At 49.6% G+C, this 25,950-nt stretch overlaps 2 protein-coding genes across 4 annotated transcripts in view; one reads left to right on the plus strand and one right to left on the minus strand.

Annotated features, from left to right (window-relative positions):
* Window positions 1-4,326, minus strand: part of MVD (mevalonate diphosphate decarboxylase) — a 304,225-nt gene extending 299,899 nt beyond the window's left edge. The window contains exon 1 of one of the 2 annotated variants that reach the window (XM_078784504.1): window positions 4,125-4,326. In XM_078784504.1, the coding sequence (XP_078640630.1) occupies window positions 4,125-4,230 (106 nt within the window). In that variant the 5' untranslated portion in view covers window positions 4,231-4,326. The remainder of the gene's footprint in view (window positions 1-4,124) is intronic. The other variant, XM_078784502.1, reaches the window with a different exon arrangement.
* CTU2 (cytosolic thiouridylase subunit 2) overlaps window positions 1-25,950 on the plus strand; it is a 162,246-nt gene that overhangs the window by 71,528 nt on the left and 64,768 nt on the right. For both annotated transcript variants that reach the window (XM_068128866.2, XM_078784498.1), the window contains 3 exons: window positions 17,242-17,301; window positions 17,552-17,612; window positions 17,764-17,873. In XM_068128866.2, coding sequence (XP_067984967.1) covers window positions 17,242-17,301; window positions 17,552-17,612; window positions 17,764-17,873 — 231 coding nt within the window. The remainder of the gene's footprint in view (window positions 1-17,241; window positions 17,302-17,551; window positions 17,613-17,763; window positions 17,874-25,950) is intronic.

Genomic DNA, 25,950 nt, shown 5'->3' on the forward strand with positions numbered 1-25,950 from the left:
TAAAAGAAAGGCTGAGTAGGGTAGAGGATGATGTGGTTGAGCTTGAAAGTGGTTGGGTGTCAATGAAAGATAGTCTGTTGGGAGCCATTGGTGAGGTATGTGGATGGACAAAAGGACCACCGAGGCACTCGGAAACATGGTGGTGGGATGATGAAGTTGGAAAGAGGAATGACGAGAAGGGGAAGAAGTTCAAGGAGTGGCAGAAGGCGAAGGGTACGGGAGCAGAAAAAGCAGAGCATGAAAGTTATAAGGCAGCCAAGAAGGCTGCAAAGAAAGAGGTAGCAAAGGCACAGGAGGCATGAAGGAAAATGTTCGGAGAACGCTTGGATTCGGAAGAGGGTCAGAGAGTGGTATTCAGGATTGCAAAGCACATAGCGAAAGAGAGGTGTGATGTGATGGGGGTGAGTTGCTTGAAGGATGAAGTGGGACAAATCGTTGTGGACCCAGATGGAATTAAAGGAAGATGGAATAGATATATGGAAATGCTGTTGAATACAGAGAATGAATGGGATGGCAACATAGAGAGTAACCCAGTTTTAGGACCGGCAGAGAAGATAACTGAGAAGGAAGTTGAGGAAGCGATAAAAGCAATGAAGAGTAGAAAAGCGGGAGGGCCGACGGGAGTTGTAGCATATGTTGAAGGCAGCAGGAAGTTAGGGTGTGAAGCGAATGACAGAGATCTGTAATCTGGTGGTGAAAGAAGGTCGCATTCCAGTGGATTGGGAACTGAGTACCCTCGTCCCTTTATACAAGGGGAAAGGTGACCCTCTGGAGTGTGGCTCGTACCGAGCGATAAAGTTATTGGAGCATTGAATGAAGGTATTGGAAACAGTGTTGGAGAGGAGGATAAGGAAGAAGGTGAAGATTGACGAAATGCAGTTTGGATTTATGCCAGGAAGAGGAACGACAGACGCGCTCTTTATTGTGAGGCAGTTGCAGGAGAAGTACATGGAGAAGAGGAAGAAGTTGTTTCTTGGGTTTGTTGATCTGGAGAAAGCATTCGATAGGGTTCCACGCGAAGTATTGACATGGGCATTGAGGACGTTAGGAGTGGAGGAATGGTTGATCAGAGTAGTGATGGCAATGTACAAAAGAGCGCGCACAGCTGTAAGGACGAAGGACGGGAACAGTGGTGAGTTTGAGGTGAAGGTGGGAGTGCATCAGGGGTCAGTACGAAGTCCACTACTATTTGTAGCTGTGAATGGAGGTGCTGGCTCAGAACGTAAAGGAGGGTTTACCGTGGGAGTTGTTGTACGCAGATGATCTGGTGTTGATTGCGGAAAATATGGATGGACTGAAGGAAAAGATGAACAAGTGGATTGAATGTATCGATACAAAAGGTCTGAGGGTGAATATCGGAAAGACGAAGGTGATGGCAAGTGGTAAAGCATGTGGTGAGGTGGAAAGAACTGGGGAGTGGCCATGTGCTGTGTGCAGGAAGGGTGTCGGAGTGAACTCCATTCAATGTACAATGTGCGCTGAGTGGGTTCATCAAAAATGTAGTGGTCTGGGAGGGTCATTAACCAGTGTGGCAGCTCCATTCAAATGTGAGGTGTGCACAGAGGGAGCTGCAGATGGAGGAAATGTTGAGTTGGATCTTGGATACGTCGTGAAGCTGAAAGGTGTGAAAACATTTTGCTACCTCGGAGACATGCTGAATGGAGGTGGATCAGACTCGGCAACGGTTGCTGGAGTGAGATGTGCATGGAAGAAGTTTCGGGAACTGAGTGGCATGCTGACGAGGAGGGGAGTGTCATTGAAGCTGAAGGGAAAGGTGTATGCTGCATGTGTGAGAAGTGTTATGATTTATGGGAGCGAGACATGGGTAATTAACGTAGAGCAGCAACGGAGGCTGGAAAGGGTGGGAATGCGAATGGTTCGGTGGATGTGTGGAGTATCGTTGAGAGAGAGGAAGACAAATGATGAATTGCGAAAGATGATGGGAATAGAGCCTGTGATTGATGCTGTGAAGAGGAACAGGTTGAGATGGTTTGGTCATGTGTTGAGGAAGGATGAAAGTGACTGGTTGAGAAGAGTGATGGAAATGAATGTAGAAGGAAGTAGAGGACGGAGAAGACCGAGAAAGACTTGGCTAAAGATGGTGGAAGAAGAAATGCGGGCAAGGGGGTTAACAAGGAGAGATGTAGAAAATAGGGCAAAATGGAGAAGATTGCCATGGGGACCGCAAGGCTAACCCCCGCTCTAGCAGGGAAAATGGCCTTTAAAATGCATGTTGTTGTTGTGTTGTTGGTATCCCCTCGCAAGTCATACTATCTTCTTCAACTAAAGTATCAAACAAGCCTGGCTCCGCCGCTGTTAGACTTTCAATCTTGTTTATGTTTACATTTGGCATTCATTACTGTTGTTGTGTCAACCTGTTTTGTTGTTCTGCAGGATGGTGTATCTCCTTATTGTGCCATGTGGTGTTCTGATATATAATTAAGGTACATGTGCCTGTAAACATTGGAAGCCATTTATGTTGATGTTGTTACAGATACGACTTTGATGGTATGGTGGGCCGAGCGGGATGGCCGCCGTATCCGTACAAGTTACCCGATTGTACTCGAACGTCGACGAAGCCGCGCTATGCTGGCTCAATAGGAAAGAGAAGACACCCGGCTGGGTTATAATGACACAATACGACACCAGGGGTTCAGTTCTCAAGACCTCCGGAGGAGGTTATATTAAGGCGGAAGGTTAGATTACAGGGACAAGAGGGAAACATAGGAAGGTGGGCACTTAGACACAACCTTATATTATTCCCGACAGACCACAGAGAAACAGGACAAAAACTGACTCACACGGGGATTGATGACAAGGAAAGCGGGTATTTGATGGCCAGCACAAGGTGCACCTTGTGCTCAGGGACAGGATGGCGCGGCCCAACAGATGCAGGAGGTCTCTCAGCGCTCGAGGTGGCGTCTTGTCGTCTCAAGCTGGGGGCGCATCTGACGTCACGTCCGGCAAGCGGCTGCGTATATCCGGCGGGGAGTGACACGCCCTCGGCTCGTTAGCTCCGCCCAGATGGAATCGGTCCGCCCTTCTTATTGGGTGCGGGGGGGGTTTACCAGGCTCCGCCCTTGACGAGGAGCTGACAGCTAGCCCCTTCGTGGTAACCCCGTGGGGCGCATGGATAATGGCGGCTAACCGAGCCGGAGGGAGGACGCACACTCCCCGCGCGCGCCGTTGTTGTAGTTGTTGTTGTTGTTGCTGTAGTTGTTATTGTTGTTGTTTGGGGAAGAAGATGGGAGGAGGTATGGGAAAGGTCCTAAACTCACTACTGATGCCATATAATCACATTCTGGTGCAACGAAGAGTCATAATTAATGGAAACGAGGCCTTAACTGACATAGATTAAGAATAACTAGGAAGATGTCCGAAAGTTGTCTACGTGTGGTGCGGTGGACCTGGGCACGACATTTAATGGGGGAATAAGGGGAAGGTCGGCTCTACTGATTGTTATTTACATGCAATGGGACTAGGGAATGGGGGATCGGGGAAAGTTGGGGAGTATTGGAGAAAATAGGGGAATATTTACAAGCGGATATGGAGGCCAAATTCCATATTCGCAACATTGCACCCTTCTCTACCCTCGGGGCGTCCCGACCCGATAAATTTTTACCTACTTTAGTGTGGCACGCAATGTAGTTCCCTCTACTATTAACTCTACCCTGAGTGCGACAGTTTTACAGATATTCACAAATGAGTAAATATGTCCCCCTGCGACGTTGCACCCTTCTCCTCACAGAAACACACCCACAGGATAACCGAATCCGGAAAGAATTCGCAAACTACACATACAGCCGGTAGGGAGCATTATTTACAAGATTACGCTGATATCTACACTACGATCCAGGACCTGTCTTTGGAGGAACACATGCAGATGTTATGCATAGAGAGAGCGCGCTTGCCAACATCGATACACCAACCCACGAGTGCTCTGTGGCCGACGGCCTTTAATAACGTGCAGAGCACCCTTCCCGAGCATCAACAGCACCACCCCACCACCAATCGGTGCAGTCACCATTGTTCAATGATTAAAAATAAATGCGACAACCCCTAACCCTGCAGGTGTCTCTTGCTCTTCGTGTGGCCTTCAGTGGTGTTAATTAACAGTGGTTCACCTTTATGGCATAGGTGCCACGTTGACCCATAGGTCCTTCCACGGGTGGTGCTTGGCCGCAAAAGAGCTGCGGTCCATTGTGGGTGGCCACAAACATTGCGGTCCATATGGTGTATCGATCCAGGCAGCCAACAGCGAAAGTGCAGGCCCACAACTGCGTAGCCAGCACCTCTCTCTCCTCTCTCTCTACCCCAAAGCCAGATCCTCGGAGGTGGGAGACAAAAGAAGAAACAAGTGAGTAAGGTGGTAAGGGCGCAAAAGTGCACGCAATATAAGGTAATGCACACTGGGGGCACATGGGAACCAGGTGAGACAGGTACGTTCCTATCGTACGCCCCCCCCCCACCAGGTAACCTACATGGCCCCTCCCTTACCCCTTACTGTATCCACAAAACACAACACTACCCATAAACATCTACTTTACAAATCGACAAACATCCCTACTGTCTTCCCCGTTCCTCCCATAAACCAAATTCGTCTTCTCTCCCTCCTAACCAATCAAATTTGCCATTTTCAACTCTCATCAAAATTTGCCATCTCCAACTCAACATCATAATTTGCCATTACCAATTCATCATCAGTCCCTCCTAGGGAGGGAGAGATGGAATCACCCCAATGTCTCATCCACGTCGTGATGCGTCTCACAAATCCACACAGCGATTCATCTCCTGCAACAAAACAAAGAAAACACAGGTGTGGAGTCATCATCATCACCACAGGTAAGTGGCTGCGTATGGTGCGACAGGTTCATCAATCCTAACTATCTCCTAAATGACTTTAACAACTTTACACTACCCGGGGTCTCTCTCCGGCCAAACCATTGGCCCTCTTACACTATGGGTTCTAAAAACCAATTCCCATTGGCCAAACTGTGGTGCTCTTCAATTTGGGGTCTCACTCCCCCGATTCATCTCCCGGTGCCCTCGCACAATTTCTGGGCTGCGGCGTGTACCTCTCCCAGTGGGTCTACCCACCTGCACACCTCCACCACTGCAGTTGCCTCCGAGCTTACCTGCTCCTTGCCCTAACCTAACTACCTGGGGAAGGCCCTCTGGCACTCTCCCCACTCGGTGCCCTCTCTGGCACTGGGCTGCCCGATCCACACCCGGGATCCTCAGGCACCCACTCACAACTACCGGCTCCCAGAGCCCACCTGCGGCCTCACCTGGCCGACATCCTCACAGTGGTGGAGTGCCCAACCAACTACACACACTAACAGGCTACACGCCCAGCCATTTCCACAACACTAATGCACCCATTCACAACACCATTCTGCAACCGCACCACAAATGCCAATATCCAACCACAATTTACCTGCACCCTCTACCTAACACTTACACTACCCGCCCCGGGTGCTCGTGAAAGGGGTCCACTCTTCCCCCATCCACACCTTCGCACCACGCACACCACTCCATACCACTTACTCCAACTCTCTCCACACACCTGTACTTGCACACCTGTGCTCTCGCACTTGGTGCCACCGGCACCCTTCTCTCCCCAAGCGCATTCGCGCTGATCCACACACTCACTACTCATACACTGCTCCACACACCTGTCCAGTTGCACACCTGTGCAATCACACCTGTCCAGTTGCACACCTGTGCAATCACACCTGTTCAATTCTCACAAACACGGCATCATCTCAGCTAACTACTCCCTTCTGAAACTTGCGCTTCCCAGTCGTTCCTTTAAACTATTGCGCTCCCACGTCATTATCATCCACACTAATCTACCTGCGTCCCCACTACAGGTATCAGTCACTAACTAAACTTAACGTTACCTAAGGTCATCTTCTCTAGATCCCTACACACAATATCCTAACCCACCCGGGCTAGTTTTCACTGCCATACACCCCATAATCTATTGCTCCTTTGCCCCCCACATGGGAAGGATGGTGGATTTGCCATCCCACCACATCGGGGGTCTCTCACTACCAATTTTGCACATCAAATTGCAACAAATTAAAAAATTGCCAATCATCTGCCAATCACTGTACCATTACCAATCATCACTCTGCCAATCCTTTGCCAATCATCAAATTTTGCTTTTCTCTAATTTTGGGTCCAAAACACTAACCTCATCACCCAGTCTACTCACTAATACCTCTCGGTGCGCCAATCCCTGTCCAAAGCCCGGCTTCGTAAAGCCAAGCAATGGATGCTGGTTATTTTGTGCTCGCGGCTGGGTGCGTCTGGCATTCGGTGCAGGGAAGGAGGTTTACCCGGGCCGAGATCCCACGCACCATCTCGGCGTGGAGCCATCCAATGTCCCGATCTCGACCTGCCGGACTGCCTCAACAAAAAGTGGTCGCCATGACGACTCTTTCTATCGGGCTGTCTGCTCCGCTTATTGGAGCACGGACGCGGCCGTTCAAAGCGAGGCCCAGCGTGGGTCGCGCACGGCGGTCCTTTCGAACCCGCCGTGGCTCGGATCCCCGCTGGTTCTCGCGGCACGCGAAGCCCGGCACGCACCGAGGGCCCGCTTCGGCTAAAAGTCGACCTGACCTTTAACCCGTGTAACGTCGATGCTTCACCTGCATGCTTACACCCCGCAGCCCGTTCCTTGCTCATACATGCAGCTGTTCCCATTCTCCTTGTACCGTTCCTTACACACCCAGGTACACCCATTCCACTCACAGCCTTGGTCACACACCTGACCACCGAACACTTTGGCACACATTCGTTGCTCGCACACCTCACCAATACACCGCTTCGCGCCCCCTCCTCGGTCACCTCCTCTGTGACAATCACAGGTGTGCTCTCATTCGCACACCCAACCACGTGCCTCACCACCAACTCCAGCGTGCATTCCCACTCACGCTCTACCATTCCAGGTGTGCATCCTTCCATCCCAGGTGTACATCCTCGCTCACCTGTCACAACTAACTCACGCTCCATGTCACTCTCACTACTTTCACCTCCATTCCTGACAGCGCACTCACCCTTACTCTTGACAGCGCACTCTTTCCTCATGCACCTGTCCGTCACACACCTTCCTCGCGCACACTCTCCCGTCACACCCTCTGTAACACTCACCACAGGTGTGCATTCTTCCTTGCCTTTGACAGCGCACTCTTTCCCCATGCACCTGTCCGTCACACACCTTCCTCGCGCACACTCTTGCGTTACACCCTCTGTAACACTCACCACAGGTGTGCATTCTTCCTTGCCTTTGACAGCGCACTCTTTCCCCATGCACCTGTCCGTCACACACCTTCCTCGCGCACACTCTTGCGTTACACCCTCTGTAACACTCACCACAGGTGTGCATTCTTCCTTGCCTTTGACAGCGCACTCTTTCCCCATGCACCTGTCCGTCACACACCTTCCTCGCGCACACTCTTGCGTTACACCCTCTGTAACACTCACCACAGGTGTGCATTCTTCCTTGCCTTTGACAGCGCACTCTTTCCCCATGCACCTGTCCGTCACACACCTTCCTCGCGCACACTCTTGCGTTACACCCTCTGTAACACTCACCACAGGTGGACACTCTTCCTTACTTCTGACAGCGCACTCTTTCCTCATGCACCTGGCCGTCACACACCTTTCTCGCGCACACTCTTGCGCACACTCTCCCGTCACACCCTCTGTAACACTCACCACCCCGCGCTTCCACGTGCTCCCTCGCACACGCGCTACGACCGACTCACTCTCGCCAGCACACTCACTCCTTGGCACGCACTTTTTCCTCACACACCCCAGAGTCGGACTTTCTCGCTCACCTCCTTTTTCGCACACCAGACCTGTCGCACACTTCACCAACGGCCTCTCACGAACACCCGGGTCTATCTCGACCCCCAAGCTTCTTAAATCCCCTGGCGCATCATACGCACGACCATATTGGTCACCACTTACACCGGGTCCTCTTCCTCTTCGCTTCTCCTCCATCACCTGCGAATCCCTCATCCGGTTAATGAGCACATCATCACGATCCAAACACAGACTTTGGACCAATTCTTTTATCTCCTCTTTTATCTCTTTCTTATCCCCTCTCCGTCGCTTCTTAATTTCGCTCATCCCTTCTTCCACTTCTTCTAATTTGTGCTTCACCTCTTTTATTTCCCGGTACGTCTCCTCAAGCTCATCCTCCAAGGCTACCTTGACCGTTTCCAGGTGCGTCCTCACCTGCCGGTCCTTCGTCTCCATTACCTCTATCACCTCGTCCAACCTCGTTGTCAGTCCCTCACGTACCATCTGACATTCCCTCTTTGTCGCTATCAAGTCATCTTTTAGTTCTTTCTGTGTCGCCTTTAAACCTCCTAATACCGCAGTGTTCCTTTGAACCTGCTCCACTAACTCCGTCTGTCCCACCGTCAGCTGCTCCACCTCCTGCGTCAGGTCCTCTATGCCCCCTTGTAACTTTACAGTCGCCTTTCTCACCTCCTTTTCCATGTGCTCCTCACAGTGCCTCACCTCCTCGCGCACTCCTCCGACCTCCTCACTCACTCCTCTTCTGATCTCCTCTCCCATCACTTGCATCTCCTGCCCAGATGCCACCCTCATCTGCTCCATTTCCTCCCTGTGAGCATCCAGTTTGGTTTCTACCCCCATTCTGACCCCCTCTATCTGCTGCTCCATTTGTTTAACTTCCCTTTCCGCTTGGTCCCTCATGTCCCTCAATTTGCCTTCCATACTGTTTTCTAACCCCTCTAACCCATTTTTCACTCCCTCTATTTGATTCTCTTGAGCGGCCATTCTGTTTTCTACCCCCGTTAACCCATTCTTTACTTCTTTTATCCCGTTGTCTAACCCCTCAAATTTCTTGTCTAACTCCTTAAAATTATTGTCTAACCCCTTAAAATTATTGTCTAACCCCTCAACGGTACCCCTCGCTTCGTCCCTCATTACCCCCATTTGGCCCTCTAATCGCTCACCCTGAGCATCCATCCGGTTCCCCATTTGTCCCATACTGCTTTTCAAACCTCTAATTTGGTCTCCCAATTGCTCACCCATTTGTTCCATAAGGGCCCTCATTTGCAACATAAAAAGGTTCGGATCCACCAGGGGCGCTGCCACGGTCGCGGGCGTGGACGCCGTGGCCACCTCGTGCGTGACAACGCTATTTTGCGACCCTGCCGCCCTCACTGCTTCACTCTCCTCCTGTCCCTCATTTTGGTCCTGGATCGACCCTACCTCACTCTCCTTTACCGGACCCCAGCCGTCTTGATCCGCCATAGCGCGACTTGCAAAATTCGAGTTTCGTAAAACAAAACAAATTTCGGCCGCTCCAAATTTTGACCAAATTTTTTTTTTTCCTCTATTCGTTTTTTTTTTTTTTCCAAAATTTGGTCGGGCCTCGAATCTCACTCCCGACACCAATTGTTACAGATACGACTTTGATGGTATGGTGGGCCGAGCGGGATGGCCGCCGTATCCGTACAAGTTACCCGATTGTACTCGAACGTCGACGAAGCCGCGCTATGCTGGCTCAATAGGAAAGAGAAGACACCCGGCTGGGTTATAATGACACAATACGACACCAGGGGTTCAGTTCTCAAGACCTCCGGAGGAGGTTATATTAAGGCGGAAGGTTAGATTACAGGGACAAGAGGGAAACATAGGAAGGTGGGCACTTAGACACAACCTTATATTATTCCCGACAGACCACAGAGAAACAGGACAAAAACTGACTCACACGGGGATTGATGACAAGGAAAGCGGGTATTTGATGGCCAGCACAAGGTGCACCTTGTGCTCAGGGACAGGATGGCGCGGCCCAACAGATGCAGGAGGTCTCTCAGCGCTCGAGGTGGCGTCTTGTCGTCTCAAGCTGGGGGCGCATCTGACGTCACGTCCGGCAAGCGGCTGCGTATATCCGGCGGGGAGTGACACGCCCTCGGCTCGTTAGCTCCGCCCAGATGGAATCGGTCCGCCCTTCTTATTGGGTGCGGGGGGGGTTTACCAGGCTCCGCCCTTGACGAGGAGCTGACAGCTAGCCCCTTCGTGGTAACCCCGTGGGGCGCATGGATAATGGCGGCTAACCGAGCCGGAGGGAGGACGCACACTCCCCGCGCGCGCCGTTGTTGTAGTTGTTGTTGTTGTTGCTGTAGTTGTTATTGTTGTTGTTTGGGGAAGAAGATGGGAGGAGGTATGGGAAAGGTCCTAAACTCACTACTGATGCCATATAATCACATTCTGGTGCAACGAAGAGTCATAATTAATGGAAACGAGGCCTTAACTGACATAGATTAAGAATAACTAGGAAGATGTCCGAAAGTTGTCTACGTGTGGTGCGGTGGACCTGGGCACGACATTTAATGGGGGAATAAGGGGAAGGTCGGCTCTACTGATTGTTATTTACATGCAATGGGACTAGGGAATGGGGGATCGGGGAAAGTTGGGGAGTATTGGAGAAAATAGGGGAATATTTACAAGCGGATATGGAGGCCAAATTCCATATTCGCAACATGTGTGCCATGTGGTGTTCTGATATATAATTAAGGTACATGTGCCTGTAAACATTGGAAGCCATTTATGTTGATGTCATATATCTCAGACATCGCTCACCATGCTGGCAATTTCAGATCCCGCAACAATCCTCGAAAAGAGCTTTAGGTACATCCCAGAACACAAACAGCACTTATACCAAATTAGATTTTTCCACTTTGCTCTTTCCACTTGTGCATTCATCTAATTTATTGTTATTTTTAATCAGGACTGAACTTCAGACAACGATTGATCTAATCTATCACTTGGTCTATTTCCATGACCTTACATGAATCATAATAGGTGACAATTCTCACCCAAAATGTATGATAATATCATTTTCGGTATATATATATATATATATATATATATATATATATATATATATATATATATATATATATATATATATATATACATACATACATACATACATACATACATACATACATACATACATACATACATACATACATACATACATACATGCAGTCACGTGAAAAAGTAAGTACACCCCATGTAAAGTTTTGACTTTTTCAACATATTTCAACATACAGCTATTTGATCTTCATTTCAACAATATTGAAAGATAAAGGTGATATAATATAACAAATATCATGAAACATTTTTTTTTTGTTTTTTTTTTGTATACTGAATCGAGGCTCGTGAAAGAGCTGACATTTACTTCACAAACAAATCAACCAGACAAACAAAATATATCAAAAGAGGGAGCGGAAGACAAGAGAAGGGGAAGCACACAAACACTTGAGAGCACACAACATTTAAGAGCAGGGAGATGTGTGGGAGGGAGAGGGCTTGGGGGGAGGAGGCATGGGAAAGGGGGGGGGGGGGGGTGGTAGAAGTATAAAACACAAGGACACCAAGGACTTCCAGGACAGAAGTTGGTATTTCAAAAAAGTGGAATTGGGGTGAAATTAGCGGGGATAGAAAAGATCAAGGTTTTGGATGGGGGAAGATAAGAGATGGTGGTGAACAGCTGTTTTAAAGACCTGGAGGGTGGAGTGGGATTGAAGAGAGTGAGGGAGTTTGTTCCAGAGGCGGGAGAAAAGAGGAGTGAAGGTGAGCAGAGAGGCTTGATTTTGGCAGTTTAACCATAAGAGGGTTGCAGGCAGATCTTGTGCGACCTGTAGGAATATTTGCGGGACAGAGCCCAGAGAGAGCCGGGGGGGCAAGGCCAGAGAGGAGTCGGTAGAAGACGGAAAGACCACCAACCTGCCTGCGGTGAGTGAGTGAGAGGCCCTTGGAGTTAGCTTCATCGCGGGAGATTCCAATGATTCTGAATGCTTTGGTTTCAACAGCGTGAAGACGAGCTAGGTGTGAGGCAGGAGCACCAGCGCAGAGGGGAGAGCAGTATTCCATTGAGCTGCGGATGAAAGCCTTGTATGTGGTGAGGAGCTCCGGTGTGCCAAGGAAGGACTTCGCACGACGGAGGATGCCCAGTCAGCGACTGGCTTTGGAGGCCAGATTTGAAATGTGGTTTTCCCAGGAAAGATCATGGCAGATAGTGAGACCCAAAAGCTTGAGTGACAGAACTTCTTGGAGAGGATTATTCAGAAAGTGGATGGGAGGGTTTTCCAGTCGGTCGTTTCGGAGAGACATCGTAAGAGTGAGATTTGTCAGGATTGAAAGACATGTTCCACTTGTTTGCCCAGTCTGTGATTTTGTCCAGGTCTGCAGAGAGTGAGGAGGCTGCAGACTGCCGATCTGAGGGATGAAGAATGGAGCGACAGAGAGTAGAGTCATCAGCAAAGAGAAAGAGAGGATTTTCAAGAGAGTCAGAGAGATCATTGATGAAGACCAGAAAAAGCACAGGGCCCAGAACACTGCCTTGGGGAACTCCAGCCTGAACAGGAAGAGGAGATGAGAGAAACCCATTCAGGGCCACACGTTGACTACGACTAGAGAGGACGTCCGCCAGCCATGCGTGGAGATTTCCATGGATACCAAAAGAGGAGAGTTTGGTGAGCAGAGCGGGGTGCCAGACCATATCGAAGGCATGTGATATGTCAAGGGAGACAGCTCTAATTTCCTGTTTGGCATTGAGGACCTCCATCCATTGTTGAGAAAGCAGAAGCAGCATGTCCAGAGTAGAGTGACCAGGTCTGAAACCAAATTGATGATCAGAGATCAAGCCATTGGAGAAGAGGAAAGATTTCATATCTGAAGCAATGATGGATTCCGTGACTTTGCTGATAATTGGGAGAAGGCTGATTGGTCTGTAGTTGCTGGGATCTGTTTTTGCATCTTTTTGTGCAAAGCAGTGATGTTGGCAGATTTCCAAGCAGATGGCAGATGACCTTGAGCAAAAGAGGGTGAAGAGAACAGAGAGAGGGAGTGAAAGAGCGGAAGAACAGGATTTTAGGACTCGTGGGCTGATGCCGTCAGGTCCAGTTGCAGAATCAGAGTCGAGGGTTGACAGAAACTTTTCCACCTTGTCAGGAGGAAAGGACACAGAGTCCAGGAGCAGCTGGGTACGACTGGGTACGGTGGGTACAGAGAGGGATGGGTTTTTTGTAGTCCAGTGTATAATTTAAATAAACATAAATGCAAATTTCGCATGTGGAAAAAGTAAGTACACCCTTGGCCTTAATAGGTGGTATTGCCCCCTTTGGCAGAAACAACCTCAAGTAGGCGTTTCTTATAACTGTCTACCAGTCTCTGACATCTCCTGGGAGAAATTTTTTTCCTACTCCTCCATGCAGAATTCTTTCAGCTGTGCGATGTTTGAGGGGTTTCTTGCATGCACAGCTCGTTTCAAATCCCCCCACAACATCTCGATGGGATTTAGATCCGGGCTTTGACTTGACCATTCCAGAACCCTCCATTTCTTTCTTTTCAGCCATTCCTTGGTGGATTTACTGGTATGTTTAGGGTCATTGTCATGTTGCAAGGTTCACCCTCGGTTGAGCTTCAACTTTCTGACAGATGGCCTCACATTATCCTCAAGCACCCTCTGGTACAATTAAGAATTCATAGTGGATTCTATGATGGTGAGCGGCCCAGGCCCTGATGCAGCATAGCTGCCCCAAACCATAATATTTCCACCACCATGCTTTACAGTTGGTATCATGTTCTTGTGGTCAAATGCTGTCTTTGGTTTTCGCCAAACATGTTTTCTGGTACTGTGGCCAAATAGTTCTACCTTTGACTCATCTGTCCAGAGCACATTGTTCCAGAAGTGCTGGTCTTTGCCTCGGTGTTCATTGGCAAACTTTAGTCTTGCCCTGATGTTCTTTCTCAACAGCAAAGGTTTCCTCCTGGCACACCTCCCATGTAGATCAAATTTGTGCAGCCTCTTTCTAATGGTAGACTGGTGCACTTTGACATCAACAGTGGCAAGAGCTACCTGTAGGTCCCGTGATGACGTTCTGGGGTTCTTAGAGACTTCTTTCAGCATCTTGCGGTCTGCTCTCGGGCTGAACTTGCTGGGGCGGCCTGGCCTGAACAAGTTGGCAGTTGTTTGGAATCTTCTCCACTTGTAGATGATCTTCCGGACAGTCGAATGATTGATTTCAAATTGTTTGGAGATCTTTTTAAATCCCTTCCCAGACTCGAATGCATCTATAACCTTCTTTCTGAAGGCCTCAGAGAGCTCTTTTGATCGAGGCATGGTGACGCCGCACACTTCAACAACAAAGAGCAAACCAAACTAAATGTCTGAGGTTTAAATAAGACAGGTTCCTCCAAGATCCTCTCCAACGATGTTCTAATCATTTGCACCTGAGCTGGTGCACCTGATTCTAATTTTAGGTATTTGAAGTAGTGATCAATGTAGGGGTGTACTTACTTTTTCCACATGTGAAATTTGCATTTATGTTGATTTAAATTATACAATGGACTACAAAATGTGAATGTTTCATGATATTTGTTGTATTATATCACCTTTATCTATCAATATTGTTGAAATGAAGATCAAATAGCTGTATGTTGAAATATGTTGAAAAAGTTAAAACTTTACATGGGGTGTACTTACTTTTTCACGTGACTGTACATGCGTATAATACCCACGCACGCAACGCGAAAAGCGAGGTTAAGCAATTGGTTCACTTTTGTCTGTTTATCTGTCCTTTTGACTACAAACGTCAGTTTATGATCGAGGAACAACTCGATTGCAATTGAATGTTATGTTTTGAACACGAATCCGGAACATGATTTGGAAAACGAACCTGTAGTTTAGCAGGTATTTGGCTCTGAATTCATCACGATCAGGCATGCAAAGAGAGGAGTGAGATGATGTTTTACTGTCTCTGCCTTTTTTTTTTCACGTGTGATCGGCACTCAGATACTGCTTGGCAGTGAAACAAAATTGAAAATCATTCCAAAGAGGAAACATACTGTTTTTAAGGACGCCATAAAGGCCACAAACAAGATGCACGGAGAACTCCTGTGACATGTCAAATAAGGTGGTGTAAAAGACGTTTCGGTAAAACTGTTATGGTGGTAACCTTCCAGATTTTTTTATACGACCTTTAAAAAAATCTTTATTATTTCAATTGAATTATTTACTTGAACGCTGTAGAACACAAATCGCCTTTTTGGCACTTTCCAAACCCTTATGTTCAGCAGTACTTGGACAACCTATTATGGCATTTTATTGAAGTATTGTTGTGGTGGTCACGTCGGCCCAACTGGTCCAGACGTTCCGAGCTGTATCAAGGGCCCCGAGCTGTATCAAGGGCCCCGAGCTGTATCAAGGGCCCCGAGCTGTATCAAGGGCCCCGAGCTGTATCAAGGGCCCCGAGCTGTATCAAGGGCCCCGAGCTGTATCAAGGGCCTATTTGCACCTATACCTCGCTCAATTTTGATAGTCTGTTGTCAATCTGGTCTGTCAGTCAGGTCAGTCTTTTTTAACTGCCACTGGTAACATGTAACACAGTGCTACCTGCCGCATGGTCAGGTAGTCAGTGACTAAACCGACTACCCTCACTGGCTTTCCAGTGGGGAGGGTGACTGTGACACCCTGCCAGGACCAAAAACAACACGTGACAAAGGGCAGATGAGCTCCTGAAGGGAGCCAACAGCCATTCAGTAAGGAGATGGTATCTGCTAAAAAAACAACCCATCTGGTTTTACTTCCTCCAAAACGCTTTGACTATTCTCTCTTTCATCACTTTTCTATCAATGCAGCTCTTTTATTTAAGGCCTAGCCTCGATGAGGACTCTATAGTCCATGACTGGAGCCTTCAACCTTAAATATTTTTTTTAAAATCAGGCATCACACCAGATTTCAACCCAGGCCGGACACCTGAAATGGCGGCGCAAGCAGATCGCCATGCTAGCGGGAGAGTAATATCAATGGAGCGCTACTCACATTGGTCCATATTATACCCTTAAGAATTGTAAAAGGCAACACGGCTATTTCCCCAGCGACTAAGACAGTCCGGAGAAGTCAATGCGATCCAGTGAATTTCAAGTGTGTATTCAAATGTAGCCTGGTGTTGGCTTAGCGGTTAGGTTGTCGGCTTGGGATCCTAGGATCCTGGGTTCGAATCCCGGTCTTAGCGCTGAATTAACACCAGGTGGGTTGACTCAGCCTGTCATCCTTCCGAGGTCGGCAAATTGAGTACCAGCTCACTGGTCATTCCCTGTGTGTCGCAAAAGGTGACTAACAGGGTTGGCGTCAGGAAGGACATCCGGCCATAAAACATTGCTTCAGAAAGGGGACCACGGTGCCCGAAAAAGGCCAACCCCTGCTCTGTGGGGAAAAATGGCCTCAAAAGGTGGTTCTTCTATTCAAATGGGTGAGGGTGGAAGGTTGGGGGGGGGTGGGGGGGGAGGGATTTAAGGTGGGAGGAGTGAACAGCAATGCACTTATAAATCAATGTATTCCAATAAAAGAGATACACATCCCGGGGTTTCATACAGTCGAAAGGTCTTAATTATTCTATCCTTAAAGGCCACAATAATTATACAGGATAAGGACCAGATAGAAAATCACATGATCCAGAATACCCCAGTATGTCCCGTACAGGTGCCGTGGGTCCAACGGGGTGTGTCCCATGCGTGAGAGTGGGATCACGCAGGTGTAATGGGGGCACTAGGCACAATACTGGTGTTTGGGCTCTGGGCAGGAGAGGAATGGATGGGGTGATGGTGGGAGGTGTTGGTTCCAGCTCCACAGCACATTTTCCTTCACTGAACCCCAGACCAGATGGACCACAGCTTTCCATCCTCCACCTCCTTTGAACCCCTTGGCTCTTGCCCTGCCCTGTAACGTCACTTGGCCCTCCTGCTTCATGCTCATTGGCAGGCCCGGCGCCAATCATGTTAAGGCCTTGCCCCTAAGCTTCCCAGCTCACCCTGAAGGTTCTACGCCCAGCACGTCACACCAAAACTTGTGCCTTGCTTGGTATGCAACGGTGCTATTTCCTGAAAGCACATAAAAGACAGATTACGAGGGAGGAAACAGCTGAAGACAGCTGAAGGAAATACGTGGTTTAGACACGAACATGAGAAGGGGAGATGACAGGCTTTCTATACGAATATCGACACATATTTTATGACAGTTCATTTTACTTCACTCTTGTGTTAAAACATGCAATGGAGGAAATACCTGTTTCTAAGCTACACCCGTGTATACCCTTAACACATAGAAGCCATTTTCACAATCATATAGCATTTTTGACTGTACTTCTTATGGCAGCTATAAACAAATTTCTTTCGTGGCAGGTCCTGCTATCCATATCTGGGGGCCAATCCTCTTCGGCCATGTTGAGCCTAGTTAAAATGGTGAGTATCCTTGATTCGCCAGCCTTTGCTGCACTCAGACTTATTCTCTACACTCTACAGCAACATCTTTTGATTGTATGATGGGGGAATATCATTCATTCCCATAGGTCAAAGTTTCACCCAGCCTTGATTGATTAAACACATTTTTTTCTTTCAAAGTGTTCAAGTACCAGTACATAGGTTTCCGAGCAGCACAGGTTACCCTGTTTCTCTCGAATGCTTAAGTCATATGATTTGGCTTGTGTTTCAGGGCTTAAGTAAAGAAGCAAACAAGAAGCTGTGTTTTGTGCCTGGCCTGGTGTTTATTGATGGTATGGTGAAACCTCAGCCACTTTCTTGCCCATGTCTAACTGTGCCTTCTTTGTACAATTGATGGTTATATTTACATTCCAATTTAATGATTTTGCAAGGGGTTTTTAAACACATAGCTTGAGCCTCAGCTGACCACATTCATTTTTGCAGAGGGGGCAGCATGCGGACTTTCCACAAGTGAGCGGCAACGGACATGTGCTCAGATGGTTGATATATTTGAGGAAACTGGTTTTCCATATCACATCATAACACTAGAACAGGTCAGCTTGAGAAAACACCATTCATTATGCTCCTTGGAGGTTATTCTGTAGGCTTTAATGAAGTGGTATCAAGGCTTGTTGTTTCACTTGGTGGATGATTTATTACCAAATTTATTACCAAATTGTTTATTATTGTTTATTATATTATTTATTATTACCAAATTGTTTATTTATTACCAAATGATTTATTACCAAATTGTCTATTTTGCAATTTGCCAATATTTTACTCAGCTGTCTTTTAAACGTAAGGTGGGAGCTTGAACTGTTGAGTAACTCCAACACTTTTGTTAAGTGAGCAGTGTAATATATAATTGGGTTGGCTTGTTGATAATCTGAGCACATAACCTTTGATTCCAGGATCCCATGTTGAAATTCCCGGTGTGTACCCCGGTTTAGAATAAGTACACCGTATCCCTGCGTGTCGTAAGAGGCGACTAAAAGGGTTGGCGTCAGGAAGGGCATCCGGCCATTAAAACATTGCCTCAAAAAGAGAACCATGACAATTACAACTGTATATGGGCAAGGTACAGCCTGAAGTACCCCGTGGGGGACCCCACTCCCTCTCGTCAAAACTCAAGGTGGGGAACCCGATTGAAGCAAGGATGGAAATCACTCCATTTATGACGACGAAACGTCTGATGCCTGACATGGAGATCGGTTTCTGAGGTTTAGGACTTGGAATGTAGGGACAATGACAGGGAGATCAGAAGAAGTGGTGGAAGTATTGGTCAGAAGAAGAGTGGACATATGTTGTGTGCAGCAGACGAGATGGAAGGGAAGTGGTGTGAAAATGGTGAAGGGTAGGCAGGGACAGAAATACAAGTTTGTGTGGCAAGGGTGCCCAGAAGGTGTGAATGGTGTTGGTGTCCTGTTTTCTGAGGAGTTTGCAGACAGTGTGGTGAGTGTGACTAGAGTGAGTGAAAGGTTGATGATGGTGAAAATGATGATTGGAAAGCTCTTGGTGAACGTCATCTCGGGATATGCTCCGCAGGTTGGTCGGAGCGATGAAGAGAAGGACAAGCTGGTGTGCAATAGAGAAGCTGATGGAAAACGTGAAAGATAAGGAAGTTGTTGTGGTAGGAGGAGACCTAAATGGACATGTGGGAAGGAGTATGGACGGTTTTGAGGGAGTTCATGGGGGTTACGGATATGGTGTGAGAAATGGAGAAGGTGAAAGGATTTTGGAGTTTGCTGATGGAGCTGATTTGTTGATTTGTAATACTCAGTTCCAGAAAGAGGATAATAAGCTTGTTACATACACGTCAGGTGGGTCGACGACAACCGTTGACTACCTGATGGTGCGTAGGCGAGATAGGGGGCACCTCCTGGACACAAAGGTGATCCCGGGGGAGGAGGCTGTTTCACAGCACCATTTGGTTGTCTGCGACAGAAGGGTGAAAGGTGCGAGGAGAGCTCGGCGGGTGAAGTACCAACCGAGAATGAAAGTGTGGAGGTTGAAAGAGGTGACAGTGAGGGAGGCATTAAAAGAGAGGCTGAGTATGGTAGAGGATGATGTGGGTGAGCTTGAAATTGGTTGGATGTCAATGAAAGATAGTCTGTTGGGAGCCGTTGGTGAGGTATGTGGATGGTCAAAAGGACCACCGAGGCACTCGGAAACATGGTGGTGGGATGATGAAGTTGGAAAGAAGATTGACCAGAAGCGGAAGAAGTTCAAGGAGTGGCAGAAGGCGAAGGGTATGGGGGCAGAAAAGGCAGAGCATGAAAGTTATAAGGCAGCCAAGAAGGCTGCAAAGAAAGAGGTAGCAAAGCCGCAAGAGGCATGTAGGAAAATGTTCGGAGAATGCTTGGATTTGGAAGAGGGTCAGAGAGCGGTATTCAGGATTGCAAAGCAGATAGCGAAAGAGAGGTGTGATGTGATGGGGGTGAGTTGCTTGAAGGACGAAGTGGGACAAATGGTTGTGGACCCAGATGGAATTAAAGGAAGATGGAATAGATATATGGAAATGCTGTTGAATGCAGAGAATGAATGGGATGGCAACATAGAGAGTAACCCAGTTTTAGGACCGGCAGAGAAGATAACCGAGAAGGAAGTTGAGGAAGCGATAAAAGCAATGAAGACTAGAAAAGCGGGAGGGCCGACGGGAGTTGTGGGAGATATGTTGAAGGCAGCAGGAAATTCGGGTGTGAAGAGAATGACAGAGATCTGCAATCTGGTGGTGAAAAAAGGCCGCATTCCAGTGGATTGGGAACTGAGTACTCTCGTCCCTCTATACAAGGGGAAAGGTGACCCTCTGGACTGTGGCTCGTATCGAGCGATAAAGTTATTGGAGCATTAAGGTATTGGAAAGGGTGTTGGAGAGGAGGATAAGGAAGAAAGTGAAGATTGACGAAATGCAGTTTGGATTTATGCCAGGAAGAGGAACGACAGACGCGCTTTTTATTGTGAGGCAGTTGCAGGAGAAGTACATGGAGAAGAGGAAGAAGTTGTTTCTTGGGTTTGTTGATCTGGAGAAAGCATTTGATGGGTCCCACGCGAAGTATTGACATGGGCATTGAGGAAGTTGGGAGTGGATGAATGGTTGATCAGAGTAGTGATGGCAATGTACAAAAGAGCGTGCACAGCTGTAAGGATGTAGGACGGGAACACTAACAGTGGTGAGTTTGAGGTGAAGGTGGGAGTGCATCAGGGGTCGGTACTAAGTCCACTACTATTTGTAGCTGTGATGGAGGTGCTGGCTCGGAACGTAAAGGAGGGTTTACCGTGGGAGTTGTTGTGTGCAGATGATCTGGTGTTGATTGCAGAAAGTATGGATGGGCTGAAGGAGAAGATGAACAAGTGGAAGCAATGTATGGAGACAAAAGGTCTGAAGGTGAATATCGGAAAAACGAAGGTGATGGCAGGTGGTAAAGCATGTCGTAAGGTGGAAAGAACTGGGAAGTGGCCATGTGCTGTGTGCAGGAAGGGTGTCGGAGTGAATTCCATTCAATGTGAAATGTGCGCTGAGTGGGTTCATCAAAAATGTAGTGGTTTGAGAGGGTCATTAACCAGTGTGGCAGCTACATTCAAGTGTAAGGTGTGCACAGAGGGAACTGCAGATGGAGGAAATGTTGAGTTGGATCTTGGAGACGGCGTGAAGCTGGAAGGTGTGAAAACATTTTGTTACCTAGGAGACATGCTGAATGGAGAAGGTGGATCAGACTCGGCAACGGTTGCTTGAGTGAGATGTGCATGGAAGAAGTTTCGGGAACTGAGTGGTGTGCTGACGAGGAGGGGAGTGTCGTTGAAGCTGAAGGGAAAGGTGTATGCTGCATGTAGTGAAATCGTATTCGTACTGAACCCGGGGTGATGCTCGCTGCTCGTTGACACCGCTAGGGGCACGGCTATAAGACCAGCTGCTGCGGACGGTGCTCCGAGACTTCTCCTGTGACATGTTACATCTGGTAGACTCGCTAACGGTACGCCAGCATAGAATATTAAGCTTGCTTGAATTGAATGTTATGAATGGTCCCATGTGATGCCAAATCTTATTCCTATTGCATTTCCTGTATTACAGAATGATGTCATGATCTAAATGGGATTAAACCACCAGTTGGACTAAAGTTGTGTGTACCTGATTGGTTTTCCACAACACTTAATCCCATTTAAGATCTACCGACATGGCGGGCAACAAGACGCTGGGGGTTGCAACATTCTGTGCCGACCCGCAAGCCCCGGATGGTGGATTGCAACTGAAGCACTGGCTCAGAACGTTGGAGCATCATTTCGCGGAGCCTGAGACCGAGCCGACAGCTGCCGCGAAGCCAGCAACACTTCATTCAAAAATCGACTACAAGGTGTACAATTTCATCGCACAATTCGCGACGTACGACCTCTCGATCGCGGAGCTCAAACGGTTGTACATAAAGGAAAAGAGCCCGGTGTATGCTCGGTATTTGCTGCTAACGCGACGTCAGCAACCCAACGAGCCGATGGGCCACTACGCCCAGGAGCTCCGGCAGCTCTTGCTGGACAGCACCAGGGAGCCACGGACTCACGTGCAGGCTCAGGATGATCTTCTTTTAGACGCCTATATTGCTGGGGTCTCCTCCCAGGAACTAAGGCTCAAGCTCCTGGAGAAGACCGACCTGACCTTCGCTACGGCACTCGAGCAAGGAAAGGTATACACCGAAGCGCGGTTGCAATCGAACACCTACGATCGCACGCGCCTCTTGGCGGGAACTACGCTACACGCACGGCCGGAGAGTGCTACCGCCGAGGACGCGGACCTGCTCGCGGAACTCCGGGATGCTCCGGAGGAAGACCCAGTCCTGACGGCTGCCGCTACGGCCAGACCCAAGGCCTTACGCGGGGCCACCTGCTATTTCTGTGGGGGACCACGTCATCCCCGTCCCGTGTGTCCGGCTCGGGACGCAATATGCCATTTGTGCTCGCAAAAGGGGCATTACGCGAAAGTGTGCCGGAAAACCGCACGCGGCCGCGAATGGGCTCATTGCGGAGCCTACGAGCCGAGCCCGAAACCCGGCGCCTTACCCGGCTTTGAAGGGCAGGGCCCCTCTCTGCGGGCCCCTAGGCGCTCAGACGACCTTGGCGGGCGTCACCGGACAGCCACCACAGTCTCATCCTCAATCGGGCATGGCGTATGCGTCCTTGACCAGACTCCGGGCCACGCGAGGGGCTTTGGAGCCTCGCCAAGCCCCAGCGGTACGTTCTCGTCGTGTCGATCATGAGCTAACGGTGGCCCTCACCCGGAAAAAGGCGATTTCGAATACTACGGAGGCCTTTTTCTGCCAAAAGTGTCAAAAGGCGTTTTCAAATACTATGGAGGCTTTTTCCCGTCAAAATTGTCAGATTTTGAATCGCGAAACACCGGAATGCATGGGAAAGCCCTCTGATGGCATTAACGGATTCCCCATGGACAACGAATACTCCGGCCACGACCGCAAAACTGCTGCGGGCATAGGATCCACCCGCGAGGCTCGTCCGACCCACTCGGGGGGTTCAGTCCCACTCCCAGCAGGCTCGTCCGGCCTGGCTCAAGCCCTTATTCCCCTCATGGTCGAAGGCCATTGTGTTCGGGCCTTGGTGTATACAGGGTCTACGGATAGTTTTATCGACCAGCGACTAGTGCTCAGGCATGGATGGCAGGTCTGGAGGACTACGAGACGGATCTTCATGGCTTCCCAGGGGCTTCGACTCAGCACGAAGGGGGAATGCCGATTGAAACTCGTGCTAAAGGGACGGGTTTTTCCTGATGTACACCTTATGGTTTTACCTGCTTTATGTGCTGATATTCTGTTAGGACACGTTTTTCTTAAGCGGCATGGACGTCTGGAAATGGAGTTTGGTGGGCCTGACACGCTTGTTGTGGGGGCGGACGCGCTTGCTGTGTGTGCCCTAGCGAAAATGGACATCCAGCCGCTTTCGCTGTTCCCCAATCTAACCCCCGACTGTACCCCTGTCGCGGTAAAATCACGGCGCTACTCTCGCGCAGACATGCAATTCATTGCGGACGAAACGGCTCAGCTCTTGAAAGACGGTATCATAGAACCTAGCCGGTCGCCGTGGCGAGCCCAGGTCTTGGTGGTGCGAAGCGAGGCCCACCGCAGACGCATGGTAATCGACTATTCCCAAACGATTAACCGCTTTACACAGCTGGATGCCTACCCCCTTCCGGGGATGGACGCGCTGGTGCAACAGGTGGCCCAGTATTCGGTCTACAGCACTCTCGATCTCCGTAGTGCGTACCATCAGATCCCTATCTCTAGGGCGGATCGTATCTATACCGCTTTTGAGTCAGGGCAGCGGTTGTACCAGTTTACTCGATTGCCTTTTGGGGTAACGAACGGGGTCCCCTGTTTCCAGAGGGCCATGGATGACCTCATTGCGAGGGAGCACTTAACCGATGTTTTCGTCTACCTAGACAATCTTACGGTTTGTGGGTATGACCAAGGGCACCATGATGCTAATCTGAAGCGCTTCCTCGAGGTCACGCAGAGGTATCACTTAACTATGAACGAGGATAAGTGCCAATACTCCCTACGCAAGATAGATCTTCTGGGGTACACCGTGACCCATGGCTCTGTCGCTCCGGATAAGGAGCGTCTGCGACCTTTGCTCGACATGGCCCCTCCCTGCGATCGGGCGTCCCTGAAGCGCGCCCTCGGGCTATTCGCCCATTACTCCAAATGGGTACAAAATTTCTCAGCGAAACTTCGCCCCCTCGTGGCCTGCGACACCTTCCCACTGAGTCCAGCCGCGTTGGCGGCCTTTGGAGGCCTTAAGGCCGACATCGCCCGTGCCGCCGTGGCGACAATCGACGAGAGCGGATCTTTCGTCCTCGAAAGTGATGCCTCGGATCAGGCCATCGCGGCGACCCTCTCCCAAGGAGGGCGTCCGGTGGCTTTCTTTTCACGGACTCTTACCACCGCTGAGCGGAGACACTCGTCCGTCGAAAAGGAAGCGTATGCGATCGTCGAGTCTATTCGGCGATGGCGCCCGTACTTACTCGGGCGGTGCTTCCAAATCATCACGGACCAGCAAAGCGTTGCGTTCATGTACGACACCTGACACGCCCAGCGCATTAAGAATGAGAAAATCACTCGCTGGCGTATCGAACTCGCCGACTTCTGTTACACCATCAAATACCGCCTGGGGAAAGATAACCGGGCTGCCGATGCCTTACCAAGACCGGCTACATGCGCGGGTATCACCTCTTTGGAGGGCCTACGTGTGCTGCATGCCACTGCGGGCCATCCGGGCGTAACGCGTTTCGCTCATTTTGTGCGGCGTGGCAATCTCCCATACTCGATTGACGATATCCGCCGTATCTGTCGCGACTGCGCTATATGCGCGGAAATCAAACCGCGTTTCTATAACCCACCCATGGGGACTCTGGTTAGGGCTACGAGGCCGTGGGAACGCTTGGCGATGGATTTCAAGGGCCCATTGCCGGTGTCGAGTAGCTCTCGCTATCTGCTCACTATCGTCGATGAGTACTCGCGATTCCCCTTCGCTTATACGTGCGTGGACATGACTGCTGCCACGGTGATGCGATGCTTACAGAACTTGTTCTCAATGTTCGGGTACCTGGCCTATGTACATACCGACCGGGGTGCGGTCTTCTTGTCTCAGGAGGTGCGCGGCTATCTGCTCCAAAATAACATTGCTTCTAGTTACACCACGCCGTACAGACCCCAGGCAAATGGGCAGATCGAACGCTTCAACGGGATTATCTGGAGGGCCGTCATGCTCAACCTCCGGACCCTCGGCCGGGGCCTCGATAAATGGGCTTGGTCGCTACCTGCGGCGTTGAACTCGATCAGGGCTCTCCTGTGTACGGCAACCAACCAAACTCCCCACGAGTGACTTTTCCACCACCCCAGGAGCACGGGGTGTATACGGTCTTTACCCAGTTGGCTCGCTGGGCCCGGGCCGGCCTACCTTAAATGGGCGGTTCGTGCGAGCAAGTACGACCCCCTAGTGGACAAAGTGCAGATTCTCCAGGCTAATCCTGAGCATGCTCGTGTGATGACGGCTGATGGCCGTGAGACTACTGTCTCCGTACGTCATCTTGCCCCATGCGGGGTCGCCGACCCAAGTAGGGAATCGGACGAACCGATCGAACCCATCTATGAGACTATGGACTCTCCCGACGCTCCCATCGCCGAAAGTCTACCGACCCTCCCCTCACCGCGTCTACCCGGGCCCGACGGCTTGGCGGTACCCCCTTAGTCACCTGACCCTGGTGGCGCCTCCGACGCCGGGGACACTGGGATACGTGATGCCGTACCCAGGGAATTTCGGACACGTGCTGGCAGAGAAATTCGCCGCCCGGACCGGTACGGTTGGGTCGACTGATACCCTGTTCCGCACCCTGTTCGTGCTGACGCTCGCTCGCTTCTAGCCGCTCTGCCATATAATTCTAACGGGGGGGGAGAATGTAGTGAAATCGTATTCGTACTGAACCCGGGGTGATGCTCGCTGCTCGTTGATACCGCTAGGGGCGCGGCTATAAGACCCGCTGCTGCGGACGGTGCTCCGAGACTTCTCCTGTGACATGTTACATCTGGTAGACTCGCTAACGGTACGCCAGCATAGAATATTAAGCTTGCTTGC

Source organism: Myxine glutinosa, chromosome 9 (assembly GCF_964187855.1).
Source record: "Myxine glutinosa chromosome 9, kmMyxGlut1.1, whole genome shotgun sequence".
Classification (NCBI taxonomy): domain Eukaryota; kingdom Metazoa; phylum Chordata; class Myxini; order Myxiniformes; family Myxinidae; genus Myxine; species Myxine glutinosa.